This window comes from Patiria miniata, unplaced genomic scaffold, assembly GCF_015706575.1.
Source record: "Patiria miniata isolate m_02_andy unplaced genomic scaffold, ASM1570657v1 HiC_scaffold_4, whole genome shotgun sequence".
NCBI lineage: Eukaryota > Metazoa > Echinodermata > Asteroidea > Valvatida > Asterinidae > Patiria > Patiria miniata.
In genome coordinates, this window is record NW_024037071.1 from 9,320,832 (window position 1) to 9,340,291 (window position 19,460).

The 19,460-nt window shown below is 43.0% G+C and overlaps 1 protein-coding gene across 2 annotated transcripts; it reads left to right on the plus strand.

Moving 5' to 3' along the window:
• Nucleotides 1-20: 20 nt before the first annotated feature.
• Nucleotides 21-19,318, plus strand: LOC119739997 (putative pre-mRNA-splicing factor ATP-dependent RNA helicase PRP1). Of its 2 annotated transcripts, XM_038215178.1 has the most exons (14): nt 21-205; nt 2,699-2,806; nt 3,766-3,946; nt 7,861-8,060; nt 8,921-9,122; nt 9,502-9,678; nt 10,227-10,481; nt 12,099-12,357; nt 13,323-13,514; nt 14,637-14,759; nt 15,838-16,001; nt 16,272-16,298; nt 17,134-17,303; nt 17,466-19,318. In XM_038215178.1, exons 1-14 carry the CDS (start codon nt 150-152, stop codon nt 17,569-17,571), a joined length of 2,220 nt encoding a protein of 739 aa, XP_038071106.1. In that variant the 5' UTR covers nt 21-149; the 3' UTR covers nt 17,572-19,318. The 2 variants fall into 2 exon arrangements, with proteins under 2 accessions (XP_038071106.1, XP_038071105.1); XM_038215177.1 differs by lacking the exon at nt 16,272-16,298 and having other exon boundaries at nt 15,838-16,028.
• Nucleotides 19,319-19,460: the final 142 nt, after the last annotated feature.

A 19,460-nucleotide genomic window follows, 5' to 3' on the forward strand; every position in this document is an offset into this window, starting at 1 on the left:
TGATTTTCAACAGAAATAAAAACAGACATTCTTAAACTACGGTAACAGATATTGACGGTCCGCTTTTCGCCGATCTGACGATTCCGAATAGACTTGACCATTAAATATCGTTTTTCGCGGTTGTGACCCAACAGTTCAGTGTTTCAAGTATGTCAAAACGACGATTGGACATCAATGACTCATATTCTTCAAAGAAGGAGTACAGGTGATGATAAAGAACATTTCTTTATTTCAATTTCTGCGGTGTTATGGTGAACATGGTGATCATCGTGATGGCCTGGACCGGCCATGCATGTAACATTCACATGTTCGACAGTGACAGGGGAGGAGTTAAGAAGGGGGGGGGGGAGTTCTAAATAGTTTACGTTTTATTAGAGTAGGCCCCTACATGTAAATGCAGTATCCTGACACCACTTTTATCATTTGGGAGCAACTATAGAATGCAGGGCCACGCCGGAGCAAGGTTTTTATTTTGCTTGGAGGCGTGGATGGATAGGAGTATAGTAATATTGTTGATGTACCCTAACGTGGCGCGGCCCCTAACGTGGCGCACTTTGATTTTTCGCCTGTAGCGCCTAGCTAGAGCAAAAGTTTTAACTGAAATTTCACAGAAAGTGAAATTTCATCAAGTTCTAAACACTCCCGTTCATAAATTGCGAGTTTATTCACCCGTTACAAAGTTAAAAGAAAAAATTATTTTGGCGTGATTTTCCGATTTTATTTTCAAGTGCAAAGTGAACCCTTTGAAAATGCCCCGAAAAATAAGAAAATAATTTTCTGACAAACATCTGGCTGGGTTTGTAAGTAAAGATAATAATGATTTATCAGAATTTATCAAGTTTACAGAAATTCTTAAATGTTAATTTGGAATTTTCTGAGATTTATTCAAGTGCGCCACGTTAGGGAACACTCCGCCAATTTGTGCCCAATTTCCGGACGCGACCGTTTTTGCATTTCGGATTAAATTTTATGAAACCGAAATTGTTCACAGAGGTTAAATAGCAAGCATTAAAAAGGTAAAAGTACCAGTATTTCACTGCATGAATTTGAGGTTTATCAACAAAGAGGTTTGGCAACACTACACGAGGAAAGTTGGGTAAGCTTCGAAGTGCGCCACGTTAGGGAACACGACTATAATAGATATGCAAACCTGCAAAAAGTGCTAAGTACACCGAATGCACTTGTCTTCTAAGCTTCTCATGAAGGATCGGACGGGCCCCCGGCGGGCGTGCTTGTAAATGTGTTGGGGCACGGTACGGATCGGAGTGGCGGAGGCGCGGAGTCGCGGAGTCGCAGAGACGCGGGGCACTGGAGTGGCGGAGGCGCGGAGTCGCAGAGACTCGCGCCGATAGAGGGCGCAATTCTCGGCGGATTTTTTTTGAGAACGAAGCATCCGTATCCATTTTAAATGGGCTCGCAAATAAGAAAGGGAGGAGGGCGACGGGGCACTGTCTGGAGTGGCGGAGGCGTGGAGTCGCGGAGACGCGGGGCACTGGAGTGGCGGAGGCGCGGAGTCGCGGAGACTCGCGCCGATAGAGGGCGCAATTCTCGGCGGAATTTTTTTGAGAACGAAGCATCCGTATCCATTTTAAATGGGCTCGCAAATTAGGAAGGGAGGAGGGCGACGGGACACTGTCTGGAGTGGCGGAGGCGTGGAGTCGCGTAGACGCGGGGCACTGGAGTGGCGGAGGCGCGGAGTCGCGGAGACTCGCGCCGATAGAGGGCGCAATTCTCGGCGGAATTTTTTTGAGAACGAAGCATCCGTATCCATTTTAAATGGGCTTGCAAATTAGGAAGGGAGGAGGGCGACGGGGCATGGCACTGTCTGGAGTGGCGGAGGCGCGGAGTCGTGGAGTCGCGGAGACGCGGGGCACTGGAGTGCAGTCGCGGAGTCGCAGAGACGCGCACCGATAGAGGGCGCAATTCTAGGAGATATCGACTGTGGCTCCACGACTCCACGATCGATTTTCGGAGGTACTAGTAGGTCGACTGCGGCTCCACGCCTCCACGCAGCCGTACGGAGGCGCGGATGTAGAGTAAAGTGGCCCTGCATTCTATAGTTGTACCATCATTTGTATTCCCTATACATGATGACCTCAATTATTGTAATTTGTATTTTGTAACTCATTTAAACAAGACCAGACAAACAGGGGCACGTTCAATCACGGGGACACGGAGGATTCCTCCGTGCAATACGTATGGCATGCCATTCCCGCATACCTTCATTCAACCATTGTTTACGGTGAAGGTATACAGGGATTCCCAATACTGGCATGCGTATTGCACTATTGAATGCACCCCCTGTTGATTGCATAATATTTATTTGCAAACTAGCCTGTGGGCCCCTAGACAATGCTATAGATGTAAATTTTAAATGTGAGCATGCATATTATAAATCATGTGTGTGATCAGTTAAATTATACCACGTGATATATATTTCCCCTTGCACATTCAAGTATGTACAACTGTCACTACAAGGGAAAACTATCGCAAACTTGATGTTGCTTGCCGTCTTTCAAACGAGAGGAAAAATTTGAGATTCTCCACACCTAATTTATACACAACCACCAAAGTGAATGGTTTGTGGTACATAGGCTAGCCTACATAAATATTTTAATGTCATTGTCTTATTTGCTTACGCTTGGAGGCTAACGTTGATTTAGAGATTCTTGTCCTTTTTTTTGTTATCTTGACACAGGGAAAGAGATCGTGACAAGGATCGAGATCGAGATGATCGTAGCAGGTCTTCATCGTCAGGCTCTGGGGCAGTCACGTCTGCTCCTGTCGCTATTAACCAATATTCCAGGTATTGTCAATTCAGATGGGTCTGTGCATGGTTATTCTGCTTTGTTTGAGCCTTTTACCTGAGTTCGTTTTTAACTATTAGTGTTAACGAACAGATATCCATCAGTAACCCACATGCATGGGCACTTCTTCTGGAAATTCAACAAAATCTGAGCGTCAGGCTCTGTGTAAAGAGATTGGGCTCATTGTACACTAACATCTAGTTAATCCCAAAATCAAGCAAAACCAGTTCTTTGATTTCAATGAAAATTTGTTTCTGTTCAAACTGTCAAACATTAACCCCAACCATCCCCAACCCTTCAAAATCCAACTGCATGTTTTGATGGATTCTGTTGGAGTGAGTACTGTACTAGTATTATGCAGTGTGAAAAAAAACTAGGATAACAGGATTTTGAAATCTCTGATTTTTCCACCATTAGCCCTAATCCCCCCCCCCCTTAGGCCCTCCGGCTAGGATGCAACCTCAATCCTGCAAAATCCTCCAATTGCCACAAAGAAAAAAATGGATTCAGCCTCAATCCTCCAAAATCATCTGTTATTTCTTGAATTAAGTCTGTGGAGGGTGACCACTGCCTCAATCCTCCAAAATCCTCTGCCAATTACTGCTATGGTTTGAGGCAGTGCCACTGGCGTTTAGAAGCAGTGCGGATGAAGTACGAGAAAAACACAGGGCTGATTTATGCATGGCTGAACATAACCAATGCAGGATACGGCCTACTGGCTTGATGTAATGCATCCTCTACAAAAATCTTTGCAACCTCTACATCTTTGCCTTTCATCCTCAATCCTCTCAAATCATCCAAGACCGGCAGGAGGATTGTGGAAGATTAAAGAGGGTTATGGTTAGAACATGCCCATTTTAAAAATAGACTCTTTCCTTTTGAGAATAGATCTTGACCTCCTGAAAATAGACACATGACTGAGCACTAGCATGATGTTCTTTCTATGCTACCATTACAGACAAAACAATCTAGGTATCAACCCGTACAACATGACGCCTTACTCCATGCGATACCATACGATCCTGGCCAAGCGACGCACGCTGCCCGTTTGGGAATACAAGACCAAGTTCATGGAGATGCTGGACAAGTACAAAGTCATGGTACTCGTGGGCGAAACTGGCTCTGGCAAGACCACACAGGTAATAACAAGTATTAGTATACCTCGTACATATTCATGAGCGAGAGCCGAACTCTCACCGGTCCATTAACCATGCTGTGTCGGCCGCTAGTTTTGCTGTTTACCAAGCGCGCACGCGAGGATTGACGCACAGGGTAAAAACGTATGCGTAGTGGACTATCGCCTGGGTTACCCATGAGTTACACATGCATTTTACGAATCAGTCGGGGCTGCACATGGTTACAAAGAGAAAGTTGGTAGGGACCCACTGGTAGGGATCCTCGAACGCATTGCCAACATGCTCGTGCACTGACGCTATAGGCTTGAGTTCATTCAGAATATACTAAGAAACGTGTAGTTTGTACCTTACATGCACAAACACAGTGTGTCCCTCCCACTCAATATCTCTTGAATGGCGACAAAGTGCCATTTAACAATTGTTGACTGCTGTGATGTAAGATATGATGTTTTTAACACCTGAAGGGTTCGCCAAGGGTGCTATGCGCACCGAGGGGGTTAAAAATGGTATATTCCACATCACAGCAGACAACAATTGTTTTGTTTGGTGTCAATAACATAAAGAGATATATGGTTGTAACTAAAAATAAATCAGAATATAAAATAAATCACTGCAAAGTAACCTTTGCAAAGTAACAAAAGTAACCTTTGGGCAATTCCACACCAAAGTGGACATGACACCAAAAAATTCAAATACATGTGACTTAAACAAATTTGGCATCAAATGAAAGCTAAAAGTCTATATTTTCAAGATTTGAAGTCGGAATTTTATTTTTTATACATTTCGGTACCAAAAACTAGGATTATGTAATAATCCTGTTTTAATCCTAAAAATGTGATTAATAGTGATATGAAAGTATTTTACCAATAGACACACAAAAATATGTACTAATGCCATCAGTTTCTGTCATGAGAAAGTATTGGTCTTGAAAAACCGACTAAAACTTGTTTTTAACATTTTGCGTAATTTGTTTCGCTTCAGTGACTTCTAATATTTCAGCCTTCGAAAATGTCTTTCCGTTACCGAAAAAATACATATTTTTAATTTATTTTTAAAACTTGCAGTATGAATGCATTGAAAGTTATTGTGCAAAGCAAGTTTAGGTAGGCCTTCAATATGACATTATAACTGACACTGCTGTACTTCTCGTTTTTTAATTACAATTAATTAAATCACGTCCTTCCGTTACCAAATTGGTAACGGAAGGACGGTAACGGAAGGACATATCGTATTTTTATCAAATGTTACGACATTTGCGCTCATGTTTGAAAAATGAAAATCACTGCAAATACATGCATGTATAATGAGCATTGAAAGGACATTCATGTGACCCACCTTCACAAAAGCGGGATAAGCAGGGCAAGGTGTTTATTACAAAGGAAGGCACAGGCATGTACAACATGTACAATGTACATGTACATATATGCCAATGTACCAGTACTTGTACATGTATGGAGTTGTTGCAGAAAATCAAATCATAAAGTTGCTGCCATCAGCATTCATGGACAAAAGAGAAAGATACAAATTCTGTGAAGCCATTCCAGAAGCAAATTAAGTCAAAAATGAGATGGCAGAAAGTACCGGTACTTTGGGGCACTTTCATTCAAATTACATGTGTAAGACATGTTAGGTGCAGTCTTTGACAAATTATGCCCAAGTTAACAACTTCAGTTTGGATGTTTATAAATTAATTGTTACTACTCTAAATCATTGTAATTTGATTTCAAACATTGATTTTAGAGTTCAAATAAAAGTAACACCTAACTGAAGCCATCAGTTCTACCGGTAGATGTTTTTACCTTAAATGTACATGTAGGCTGGTCCCCCCCCCCCCCCCCCCCACCCTTTAGGTTAACCTTTGAACCTACCGGTATTATTAAAAGTTGTTGGAAAACATGTAACCAATATACTCAAGTGTTCAAATACTGTGTATTTAAACTTTTAAGGATTGAGGTGATGGGTTTGAAGTCTATTTCTGTAGTAGTCCTGTGTTCGTGAATTATGTGTTTTGGGTTGTTTTCGTTTTTCTTTTGTTATCATTAATTAGCAGGCTTCTATCTTTATCTCAATAGTTTCTTGGGTATAATTATTTATGCCAGGTCTGCATATTGTTGATTTCACATTCAGTTACACATTTAAGCAATTTGTTTCACTTGTATAATTAGTGTAAATTCACATTTTGTTCATGCTATAATTGAGTAAACCTTTTGTCCTTCCGTTACCGTCCTTCCGTTACCAAATTATAATCTGCTTAAAACGTTGTAATTATATAACCGAAACACTTAAAGTCAAATGAAAGGTAGTATAGTATAGATAAAGCTCCAGGGATTCCATTTCCTACCTTTAAAATATAATTGCCCCATAAAATTCACAGAGTATTTGCAAAACGCGAGTAAGTTGGAAAACCCTTGTCTGTTTTACCGTCCTTCCGTTACCGACCTCATTAATATTCATAATTCATAAACGGGAGGTATTTATGCCCCCCAAAAGTGTGGAAAATGAAAGTAGCATTATAGCAATACAAATGTGACATTTGTTTGCTGTAACTATGAACAGTGTCTGTGATACACACATTTGAAATTTTGTTTAATGAGTGAAAACGTCCTTCCGTTACCGTGGAATTGCCCCTTTGCAAAGTAACAAAAGTAACCTTCGATAGCTGAAGGTTTTGATGTCCTGCCAGACATGAGACTTAGTGTTTTACATTGCAGTTCTCATTACACAAAGCTATATCGCGCCGGCAGGTTCCACTCGTGCGCGCAACGAGCACAATGAACGAAGTGTGATATCACCCTCAGTGTGTGACTGACATGCATTTTAATTGTCCAGACACGTGGCCGTCTTAGACCAATGAAATTACAGTATCCAAGCACACAATATAACAAAGTGGAGTCTACACTAAGGGAATAAATTATGTGCTTAGCCGGTTTGAAACAAGAATGTTTAAAACTGGCTAGGGGCAAACGTACTTGTTTCAAACCGGCCAAGCACATTTTTATTTTCCCATTCATCAATTAGATTAATACCTTTCGTTCAAAAAGTAAAAATGAATCAAAAAATTCACAAATTTGTTCAACAATTATGTTCAACAGCTTAAATCAACAATTTACTTCATATTTTGTGAAGCAACCCTCTGGCCATGTCTGTTATTAGTGTCCTGCGTGCATAGTGCTAAAAATCTCTTCATATGGACATTGGCACACGCACAATGTGGCGCAGAACGTAGGAATTGAGTTTAAAGGGAATATACATCATTTGCTTTTGCTGTAATTTTCAGAAATGGATGGAATTGGTGGGTTGGAAATATAAAGCAAATATAGTTACACTGACTTTTTGGAGGTTTTGGGTTCGAAAATGCTATAAAAACCAAGAAAAACGATCATTTTCCTGTAGTCTGGTTCCCTGACTCCATATAAGAAGAAACAGAGCAGTTTACATACATTAGGGAATTGTAAGGTCAGGGAACCAGTCTAGCTGGCTCGTACCCGTTCATAGATTTGTAATCGATTGCAAACAAGTGCAATGGTCAATTGGGGCCAGTATTTGAAAAAAAGCCAGTTGTTTCCAACGCTGATCGGCCGATCAGCGTTGGAAATTGATACAAAAATACCACTTTTCTTGAAAATGACAGTATACCAGGTGCCATAATTTTACAGGATGCTTTAGACTGTCATTTACCAACATCCTATTAAGGTATTTCGTAAAAACTTGGTAATTTTATTTTTCGATGTTTGCAAATGTTGTATATTCCCTTTAAAACCAGCCGGTGTTTTATCAGTGGTTTAAAACCACCCGCTCTTGAACAGTAGGAATTGGTTAACTGTCTCAGGTATTTATGAATAGAATGTTACTGGGAGTACAATTTCTAAAATCCATATTGATGATCAATACATTAAACCTATTTTGTGAAATCCCAGATTCCCCAGTGGTGTGTGGAGTACGTCCGCTCCAAGTTTGCCATGTCCAGCAAGAAGGCAGTAGCCTGTACCCAGCCCAGGCGAGTGGCTGCCATGAGCGTGGCCCAGCGCGTCTCTGACGAGATGGACCTGGTCTTGGGCCAAGAGGTGGGCTACAGTATACGGTTTGAAGACTGCACCAGCTCCAAGACCATGCTCAAGTAAGTAGCCGTTCTCTTGCGGCATTCAGTACCTTGGATGTGTCAAAGTTTATCCAAAATTGATGAAGTCCAGACAATGCTTAAGTATGAAGCCTGGGGACAAGTACATGGTGTTGCTTAACAGTAAGCAGAAAAAGTTGTGCTAACTATAGCAGAAAATGTCACTAACCTTAAGCACTATTTCATGGCACGGATGTGCTTACGGTTGCGCACACATGAAGATTTACATTGTTACCTCACTAAGTTTAAGCAACTTTTTTCTCTGAGGTAAGCATGCCTCTTGCTGTGCTTACTGCTTAGCAGATGGGGGCTCTGTTAGCAGAAAATTGTGTGCTTGGCGGCGCCATGAAATTCGGCCCAGGTTCTTACCTGCCCCTTGTGACCCTAGGTTATGATGAGCGGTACAGATAAGTGGGCAAAATCATCCATTTTTTAATTGTTTACGTTTCTCCATGCCCTAAACACACTGCGTAACCTTTGTAAAATGTGTCATAACCTTGGTAAAATTTGGCGCAAGTTGAATTTTGTCATTTTTCTGAAATTTATGAATATCGACCGCTAGCTCTAGTCTGATCCTACTACCCTAGACCCATGCAGTGTTAGAAAACAAATATTGAGTGCTCAAACTTGCTCAAACTTGGAACAGTAAAACTAGCCTCTATTTTTTGATCTGATTTCCCAAAGCTAGCTGTACCCAGTCATGAAAGTACTGCAACGATACAAATTCCTGCTTATTTTGAAATTTTAGATAACACTTCAAGCACCGTCTACTTTTCCTGTACACTATATATTTTCTACAAAAACTGTCCGAGCCCACTTGCGTCCCCAGTTTAGCAGTAGAATTTTCCCCTCGTCTCCAGATACATGACCGATGGTATGTTACTACGTGAGGCCATGACAGATCCCTTACTGGAGCGCTACGGGGTCATCCTGCTCGACGAGGCCCACGAGCGCACCTTAGCCACGGACATCCTGATGGGTCTGCTCAAGGAGGTGGAGAAGCAGCGATCGGATCTCAAGGTGGTGGTCATGAGCGCCACGCTGGACGCCGGCAAGTTTCAGGTAATTCAAACTGATTATGAAAAAAAAGAGCATTAGCCTCTAAGGGCGGCCCCAGGTCGACCTGCAATTTGCTTGCGCCCCAAGTGAACTGTCAATATCGAGCAAATCACATCAAGCAGAGAAGTAACGCTCAGATCACAAAACTGAGAAACCGTGTGATTCTCAAGGAGCAAGCAGCATCTCGACACAAAATAATTGCAACCATGCTAATGACGCGACGACGATTCTTCGGCATAGGAAGCTTGAAGCTCACTGAGAATACTTCTTTGTTCCTATCAAGAATGTATCAGGCTTGAAGTAAAGCACTCCCAAATTAACAACAACTCAAGCTCAGCATTCTTATTATTGTACTCCATCCATTGTGTTTGGCCCTCTGTAGGATTACTTTGACCACGCTCCTCTCATGACGGTCCCCGGTCGCACCCACCCCGTGGAGATCTTCTACACCCCAGAGCCAGAGAGGGACTACCTGGAGGCGGCCATACGCACCGTGGTTCAGATCCACGTTGGGGAGGACATAGACGGGGACATCTTGCTCTTCTTGACCGGACAGGAGGTAAGATCTTATTGACACATTGACAGTGATTGCTGGAGGATTGAGGCAGGATTGAGGCAGTGGTCACCCCTCCAAGGACCACAGTCAAGATATAACAGAGGATTTTGGAGGATTGAGGTTGCATCCTAGAGAAAAATCCCCGGATAGTTAGGTTGAAGGCTCTTCATGATCTTGCTCCCAGATACATTATATATGTTGAAAGGTAAAGTCCATTCCAACTATTCCCTACTGTCTAATGGGAGGTTGCTGTTAGATTGTCCATCTGGGAGACTGCAAAAAACAATGGGGGACCATGCATTTGCACAAGCCGCTGCCAGCTTATGGAAGTAGCTGACACTTGAGGTTCAGTCTCTTTCAGTTTTTAAGACCAAGCTTAAGATTTTCTTTTTAAAAAGGCATTCGCATAAGGTTTTACTATTGTTTCTCTTACATGTAGGCTTTAACTTTTGTAATTTTCAGTTTCATTAGTTTTGACAGTGTTCTCAAAATAAATAAAACAATTATTATTTTTATTATTATAAATTATATCAATTTTTCTTAACGACAAGGAAATCGAGGAAGCCTGTAAGCGGATAAAACGAGAGGTTGACATCCTGGGAGCTGACGTAGGCGATGTCAAGACCATCCCACTGTACTCCACCCTGCCCCCAGCCCTCCAGCAGAGAATCTTTGATCCGGCCCCGCCCAACAAGGCCAACGGAGCCATCGGCCGCAAGGTGGTCGTCTCCACCAACATTGCTGAGACCTCTCTCACGATAGACGGTGTGGTGTTTGTGATTGATCCGGGCTTTGCCAAACAGAAGGTTGGTGTACATAATGGACTCTCAATAGGAGCAGTAGATTGCACTTTTTATGCCCCAACTACAGGCCTGTCCCAACTATAGTCGGGCCTGTCCCAACTATAGTTAGGAACGTTCCAGCTGTAGTTGGGACAGTCCTACAGTTGGGACAGTCCTACAGTTGGGACAGTCCTACAGTTGGGACAGTCCTACAGTTGGGACAGTCCTACAGTTGGGACAGTCCTGCAGTTGGGACAGTCCTGCAGTTGGGACAGTCCTGCAGTTGGGACAGTCCTACAGTTGGGACAGTCCTACAGTTGGGACAGTCCTACAGTTGGGACAGTCCTACAGTTGGGACAGTCCTACAGTTGGGACAGTCCTACAGTTAGAACAATCCTACAGTTAGGACAGTCCTACAGTTGGGACAGTCCTACAGTTGGGACAGTCCTACAGTTGAGACAGTCCTACAGTTGGGACAGTCATACAGTTGGCACAGTCCTACAGTTGGGACAGTCCTACAGTTGGGACAGTCTTACAGTTGGTAAAGTCCTACAGTTGGGACAGTCCTACAGTTGAGACAGTCCTACAGTTGGGACAGTCCTACAGTTGGGACAGTCCTACAGTTTGCACAGTCCTACAGTTGGGACAGTCCTACAGTTGAGACAGTCCTACAGTTGGGACAGCCCTACAGTTTGGACAGTCCTACAGTTGGGACAGTCCTACAGTTGGCACAGTCCTACAGTTGGGACAGTCCTACAGTTGGGACAGTCCTACAGTTGGGACAGTCCTACAGTTGGCACAGTCCTACAGTTAGAACAATCCTACAGTTGGGACAGTCCTACAGTTGGGATAGTCTTACAGTTGGTAAAGTCCTACAGTTGGGACAGTCCTACAGTTTGGACAGTCCTACAGTTGGGACAGTCCTACAGTTGAGACAGTCCTACAGTTGGGACAGTCCTACAGTTGGCACAGTCCTACAGTTAGAACAATCCTACAGTTGGGACAGTCCTACAGTTGGAACAATCTTACAGTTGGGACAGTCCTACAGTTGGGACAGTCCTGCAGTTGAGACAGTCCTACAGTTGGGACAGTCCTACAGTTGGGACAGTCCTACAGTTGGCACAGTCCTACAGTTAGAACAGTCCTACAGTTGGGACAGTCCTACAGTTAGAACAGTCCTACAGTTGGGACAGTCCCAACTACAGCTGGGACAGTCCCAACTACAGCTGGGACAGCCCCAACCAACTGCCTTTTGGGTTGGGACTACTGTAACATCGTTGTCTGGCCACTCATGAGTGTCTGTAAAGTGTCTGTCCCACTCTATGTAACCATTGAGGAGGTAATCACAGTGGGCGATATGGTGTGGGACACACTGCGGATGCACATCGGTACATGGACGCATGGTGCAGAATATGCAAACCTACTTTATCACCTGAGTGTTTACAGACCCTTGGCACCTTTGCACAGGCACCTTTGCATGTTTGCCTTAAATGCAACAGCCAAGTGTCTGTCGCACTTTATGTAACCATTGAGGAGGTAATCACAGTGTCCGTACCAGCCCCATTTGTTTCCCGCCTGTCGTAATCTGGTATAAAAAATCAATCATTCATACATATGTCAACATTGTTTTTAATTATTCAGGTGTACAATCCTCGCATCAGGGTCGAGTCTCTCCTGGTCTCCCCCATCAGCAAGGCCAGTTCCCAGCAGCGGGCTGGCCGTGCCGGGCGTACCAAACCCGGCAAGTGTTTCCGTCTGTACACAGAGAAGGCTTACCAGTTGGAAATGCAAGACAATACCTACCCAGAGATCCTACGGTCTAACCTTGGCACGGTAGTGCTGCAGCTGAAGAAACTTGGCATTGACGACTTGGTGCACTTTGACTTCATGGACCCTCCAGGTAAGAAAGCCCCTTCCCTTCACCTCATCCCCGTACCCCCACCCCAACCCAATTTCTCTCTCCCCATCCCCATCCCAAACCCCTACCCCAACCCCACCCCAACCCCACCCCACCCCTACCCCCACTTCTACCACTACCCCCACTCCTACCCCCATCCCCACACCCACCCCTACCCCACCTCTACCCTCACCCCCAACCGCACCCCCAACTTCACCCCCAACTGCACCCCCACCTTCACCCCCAATTGCACCCCACCTCCACCTCCACCCCCAATCGCACCCCACCTCCACCCCCAATCGCACCCCACCATCCCCTTCCCTCTTACCATCCCCTCTACCTTATCCCATTTTCCTCACCCCTGTTCCACACCTCCCTACCCCACTCCCTACCCCACTCATATCACCCTCACCGCAAAAATGGTGCAACATGCTGGAAAACTTTGTGCAACCCCAAAAATGAGCAATGCCATACTTAAAATGAGCTACACTGCATGCTGGACTGCAGTACGAACTACACTGCACATTAAACATTCTTACTTACCCACCCTTTAACCCTAACCGCCCCAATGCTACAAAATACTACTGAGGAGTAACCTGTAGTATGAATTACTTTCCATACAAGTGTGCGAAGCACATGTAGTATTCTGTGGTATTTGGTACGTGACCCCCAAACAGCCCTTTGGGGGTTAGGGTTAAGAAAAATTCTCCAACACTTATGTCTATTTTTGGTCAAAGCCTCTATTATGAATTTTCCCCACCCTGAGACAGCCTCTTGTCAGACAGACATTAATATTGAATATTATTATTTCATCCTTACCTTGATGCCACTGGGTTTGATTCTGGTAATATCCCCCCCCCCACCCTCCCCCAAATAAAATCAAATAAAAAAGGGATTTAAGTCAATTTGTCAACAATATTTCCTCAATCTAGCAATGGATGTTATTGTTGGTCTTTTTCTCCCCTCAGCCCCTGAAACTCTAATGAGAGCCCTGGAGCTGCTGAACTACCTGGGATCGCTGGACGACAACGGCGACCTGACAGAGCTGGGCTCCATGATGGCCGAGTTTCCCTTGGACCCCCAGCTGGGCAAGATGGTCATCGCTAGCGCCGACAACAGCTGCTCCAACGAGATCCTGTCCATCACGGCTATGCTATCAGGTAATGCAGAGGGGATGACGCGGCATGCGAAACCCTCGGGGTCTTGGTTCTCCAGAATTCAGACCCGGTCTTTGTTGCTTCAGACCCGGTCTTTTTTGCTTCAGAATGGCTCAAAGTTGCGCGTTTGTGGCTTTTTTCTTGCACCTTTGGTGCTGGTGTTGGGATGGATACTGCAGTACCCGATAACCTGACCAAAAGTGGCAGGTACCCAGTTTCACTTTTTTGGTTTTTAATACCTGAAAGCTTCTTAACGTATTCTCACAAAACCCTTGTGAAGGAAAATACAACTGTTTATTGATCAGCTGCTGATGCTTTTGCGTCTGAGGAATACTGAATTTTACTTTTTGAGTCCAGTTGGGATTTTGAAAGCTTGGGATTGTACATTTTAGGTTCGGAGATGCAGTTTTGTACCGCTGTGTGATTTGCATGCAGTGGAGAAAACCTCGCTTTTTATTAGTAATTATGGTTCTGCGAGTACCCGATTAGTTACGGCAATGGGGACCCGATTCCAAAATTAACCACAGAAGCGCACCCCTAATTGGTACCAATCCCCAGTGCTACGCTTTATGTTCCAGCCGTGCATGTAATACGTAAGATGCGTGCATGCGAGACTTTTGTAGGGCATTTGGTTGCATAGCTTCGGCTGTGATTGGCCAAAACACCATGGAGTGGTGCTTAACGGAATCGGTCCATTATTCAAATAACGACACATACGCTCAGGCAAGACTTGTATTATAAGTACACTGGTATTTGGAACTCAGAATGAGACAGCTGAAAATTATTTCAAACTTGTTTCATTTTTCTGAGCCGTTTTCGTGTTTCATTTCGTTAGATGTTTTGGGAGTTCCTATCAGCTTGTCCTTATCAAATGACCTATTCCAACCCAGTCCAAAATGGACAGGTTTCGAACATTTTAGGGCATCGTTTTATCCCAAAAATCTATCGAAACAGCCCCTTTAACTTTTTAGCTGGTTCCTATTGGTAAGTAGTGCAACAGTATAAATTTAGATTTTTTTTTCAAACCGTGCCTGTGTAGTCATGGCCGCGTGTTTTTGGCTCGCTTGTACTAAACATGGGAATGGACGGTCGTTTTTTGGCGGCCACCACCCAACATTAATTTAGTCCCACAGTGTTTTCTGCGACCCAACGAGGCCAAGAAGGCAGCCGATGAAGCCAAGATGCGATTTGCCCACATCGACGGCGATCACCTGACCATGCTGAATGTCTACCACGCCTTCAAGCAGAGTAAGTATAAACTCTCCAGATTTTTGTTGCGATGTGTTAGCGTGGAACATTTTAACTGTTCTCACTTGAAGGTGCAGCTTGTCAGACGAGTGTTGTTCACAATCCAACAAAGAATTACCAATATACATTTGTTTCTTAATTGACCTTAAATTTTTGAATTATTTTAAGGAGCAAAAGGAGATTAGCTCTTGTACAACTGTGTACACCAGTTCTTACCGAAATCTGTTTCTGTGTTTTAATTCTGTGGGTTTTGCATTTGCTAGTAAAAGACCATGGTACGGACCATGTGCCCTGTGATTTCATGCCAGCAGGCAACCGCCGGGCAACCCAAACATTTCAGCATCTTATGAATGTTATGTGGCCCACACTAAACAGTAGATGTCAACACTTATAAACCAGTCATACACTCAACCAAAAAAGAAAGTCCCTCCCCTTCCAATACTTTTTGTGTAACTCAAAAGCTACTGAGCACCTCTCACTCAAATAACGACTAATCGATACAGAAATTCCTTAGCAATCCAGCCATACTCTCTATTTGGCCCCAAACAGTGATAATGTGTACAAATTTATGCAGTTTATGACAAACGATACCGAAAAAAGTTGCACTTTTGTATACATGCAAGTTGTGGTTCACACTCACCTTGCACGTATACAGAAGTGCAACCTTTTCTTCGGTACCATTTGTCATAAATTGCATAATTTTGTACACATTATCACTGTTTTGGGCCAAACAAAGAGTATGGCTGGATTGCTAAGGAATTTCTGTACTGATTAGCCGTAATTTGAGCAAGATGTGCCCAGTAGTCTTTGAGTTAGACGGACAAGTATTAAGGGGGGGGGGGAACTTTCTTTTTTGGTTGAGTGTATTTCAAGAGATTTACAAGCAGTGCAGAAGAGGACCATTTGCTGAAATATGGCATCACGTGACCACAACATTTAATTTTGTAAACATATGGTCTATAAGTAGATAAGCCCAATTATTAGATACAACATCATTTTTTTTACTAAGTGAAACAAACTAAAGCATTGGTAATTCCTATTTTTGAACCATATGTTGTTTCTCCCGTGTCGTTAACAGACAACGAGGATGTGCAGTGGTGCTACGACAACTTCATCCAGAGTCGGTCCCTCAAGTCGGCCGACAACGTCAGGCAGCAGCTGGCCCGCATCATGGACCGGTTTGCCCTCAAGCGCAGCAGCACCGACTTCAACAGCAAGGACTACTACATCAACATCCGCAAGGCTCTCGTCTCGGGATTCTTCATGCAGGTAGGTTTTAATAAATATTCTGCTCACTGCTCTATGCCAGTTTTAAGACGCTGTATCACTCCAAAACGCCCTGCCTATTTACTCCACCCATACACTCTACAGTTGAATGGATTCATCGATGAATATTAAACTCAATGTAATACAGTGAAAGTACTCGTGTTAACCCTAACCTTCCCAAATCCTCCAAAATCCTCTTTGCCAAATTGATGGCAAAAACGTGTTGCTGATTTTGGAGGATGCAAGGCTCTCGTCTCGGGATTCTTCATGCAGGTAGGTTTTAATAAATATTCTGCTCACTGCTCTATGCCAGTTTTAAGACGCTGTATCACTCCAAAACGCCCTGCCTATTTACTCCACCCATACACTCTACAGTTGAATGGATTCATCGATGAATATTAAACTCAATGTAATACAGTGAAAGTACTCGTGTTAACCCTAACCTTCCCAAATCCTCCAAAATCCTCTTTGCCAAATTGATGGCAAAAACGTGTTGCTGATTTTGGAGGATGCACTGTGTCAAGGTCTTAGGCCGGACCTTGTGTTGTTAATGCTCAGGCGTGCATAAATTTAGGCCTAGAGTATAAAGTAAAAAGATTGCGAGAACACCATGTGGAAAGTAATCTCTTCTTGGAAGAAGTGTGGTTCTGAAAAGAACCGGTTGATTGAGTGTAGAACTCGACATTTCGGACAGTGTGCTCTGTCCGTCCTCAGGAGGGAGTGTATACTCGAAATCCTCAGCACTGCTCCAGGATGTCACCGGCTCTGCCTCAACATATTGACGGTAATTGCTGGAAGGTTTTGCAGGATTGAGGCAGTGGTCACCCCTTCCAAGTACCACATTCAAGAAATAACAGATGATTTTGGAGGATTGAGACTGTATGCAATTTTTACGTGGAGGCCGTTGGAGGATTGTACAGGATTGTGAAGGATTGAGGTTGCATCCTAAATGTCTAGGGGGTTAGGGTTAATTACCTTCTACTGTGTACTCAGTGCCTTGAAACTTGGTTAGGACAAAGAACCCTTTGATGAGTTGAAACGGTATTCGAAGCACAAACTTAGCATATTCAGGTGCAGAGGTCTTACCTACTTGTCGTTCTCTTACCAGGTGGCCCACTTGGAGCGGACCGGCCACTACTTGACCGTCAAGGACAACCAGATTGTCCAGCTGCACCCGTCCACGTGTCTGGACCACAAACCGGAGTGGGTGCTGTACAACGAGTTTGTGCTGACCACCAAGAACTACATTCGCACCGTGACCGACATCAAACCAGACTGGTGAGACCATGAGAAAATCCTCTTTAAACTTGATTCTGAAAAGCCCAAACAATTTCTCTGGTGTTGAAGTCAAGTCTATCACAAGTCCTCACAAATTAAAAATCCCCTTGACGAAACTGTTTTTTACAAAAACATGTTTCATACCGCCATGTTCTTTTTCAGGTTGATCCGCATTGCCCGCCAGTACTACGACATGGCCAACTTTCCACAGTGTGAAGCCAAACGCGTTCTGGAACGCATCATCGCCAAACTGGAAGCCCATCAATAATGCCTAGCATTGTACAGACAAGAGATAGTAATGCTCTCAAATGTGGCATGTGACCTGCTTTATGGAAATGAGTCATATGAAGTAAAAATTAGTTGAATACTTAATTGAAAAAACATCACGTTTGACAGAAGTTTGACGTTTGCTTCTTCAGGTGTGAATGCTTGATACATTTGCTTTCCCTGAAAGTTTGGAATATTCCTATTGCAGAAAACAATCCAGGTGACCCCAAATTCCTTACTAAGATCCGATGCATGTTACCCTCCTTCTTTAGCGTCCTGACAAACGAATGAACTTCTTGAATCTGACAATTGAAATAGTAGCACACATGTAAGGTACGTCATAAGCAAGTTAAAGAAAAAAGCTGTTTTTACAAAGTAAACCAAAAATATCCCATCAATATTAGTGTTTTCATTATCTCAGAAACACCTTGGCTCTTTTTCACAAAGCAGCTCACATTTTAAGACAGTCGTGGAGAAAGAAATGTGTACTCCAAATATGTTTAAAGTGTTTTTATTGGTTTTGTATGACTAGACAGCTGTTTCGCACAACAAAATGAACTGAATGCAAACAGTTCTGTAAACTATACTGTCTATTTATAATTCAACTGTTAAATTTCAGCTGATAAAATATTCCTATAGGCGTACTCTTTTATGTTTGAAACGCACCGCTCAATTCAGTACAGGTTTATAGTCCGGTTGGTTTTTTTTCTGGAATTTGTGTATTTGTTTCACTTGAAGCAACAAAAGTACTCAAAATCTAAGGGCGGGTGCTTTACAACTAACCTGATGAAGTTTTAGCTCTGTGTATTTTGAGAAAACATGATATTCTGGATCGCGATTTCAATTCAAAAGTTGCCAAGTCATATTTTGAATTGCGCCCTCTCGTGAAACAGTCCCGAAATTAGCATTCGGGATATGGTTCTCTTTCAGGCGATTGTAGTTATGTGATGTCACACACTGAATCGACAAATAATAGTAACTGAGCGCGTGTGTGTGTCGTGTCAACGCTGCACCCATTCACAGATTTGTCGTGAACTACCAAAAAACTTTCAAAAATGTGTCACATGACACATCTTTGGAAATGACCTTGTATGTTTTCTTCAAAGTGACATCATGCCACAAGGAATAATTTAACAGGGATTTTAGTGTCATTACTATCTTTAAACCAAGTAAGCTTTTGAACAATAATTTGGTCGGTTACTTTGTGGATAGCTGCAAATTGTCCTCTCTGCCTTTAATGCATAATACGCACCAAGGCTGAAACTGCAGAATGTTACGAGAAATGCTTTCTCAGGTTCATCATGGTCACAGTTGCCGACTACTTGGTCCCTTGCTGAATAATTCACAAGTTTATTGAACTTTTCACAGTAACTACAGTTGGTGTTAAAAATCATGCTTGTCATATATACTCTGACTAAAATACAAGTTGTACCTTGTTTAACTTAACATACATTTCAGCAGTTCTGTGTTTTGCTTGTGTAAGAAAGTTATATAATTATGCAGACAAACAAGTTGACCAATTGTTGTCTCTTTTATATAAAAAAATGTCTTTGTAAATACGAATGCATTTTTTGAGGGTCTTCGAGTCAGTGTCATTTGTGTTTGGGAGGGTATTTAAGAATATTGAATTCAGTACAATGTAGTAGTACATATATTCAAGAAAAAGAAACTTTTTTTGTGTTTTGTAACCAAAAGACAAACCAATGTATAATTCTTAGTTATTTAAAAAAAAAAAAAAAAAAAAGAGGCGAAAGGTTAAAATGTACGTAGACGGCTGCTTGTTGTTGCAACATTCTTGGTGAATTTACAACTCTGCGTTAGTTTGATGAAGGCTAAAACGGGGTATTTTTCCAACCCAAGCCTCCGCTTACATTTGTAAACATGATACAA

Bases quoted from the DNA above. Each gene is read 5' to 3' on its own strand.
- LOC119739997 (XM_038215177.1), top strand. From the start codon at position 150: ATGTCAAAACGACGATTGGACATCAATGACTCATATTCTTCAAAGAAG. The intron at 2,807-3,765 runs GTATTGTCAATT...CTACCATTACAG, and splicing joins GCTATTAACCAATATTCCAG to ACAAAACAATCTAGGTATCA. The intron at 16,029-17,133 runs GTAGGTTTTAAT...TTCTCTTACCAG, and splicing joins TCTCGGGATTCTTCATGCAG to GTGGCCCACTTGGAGCGGAC.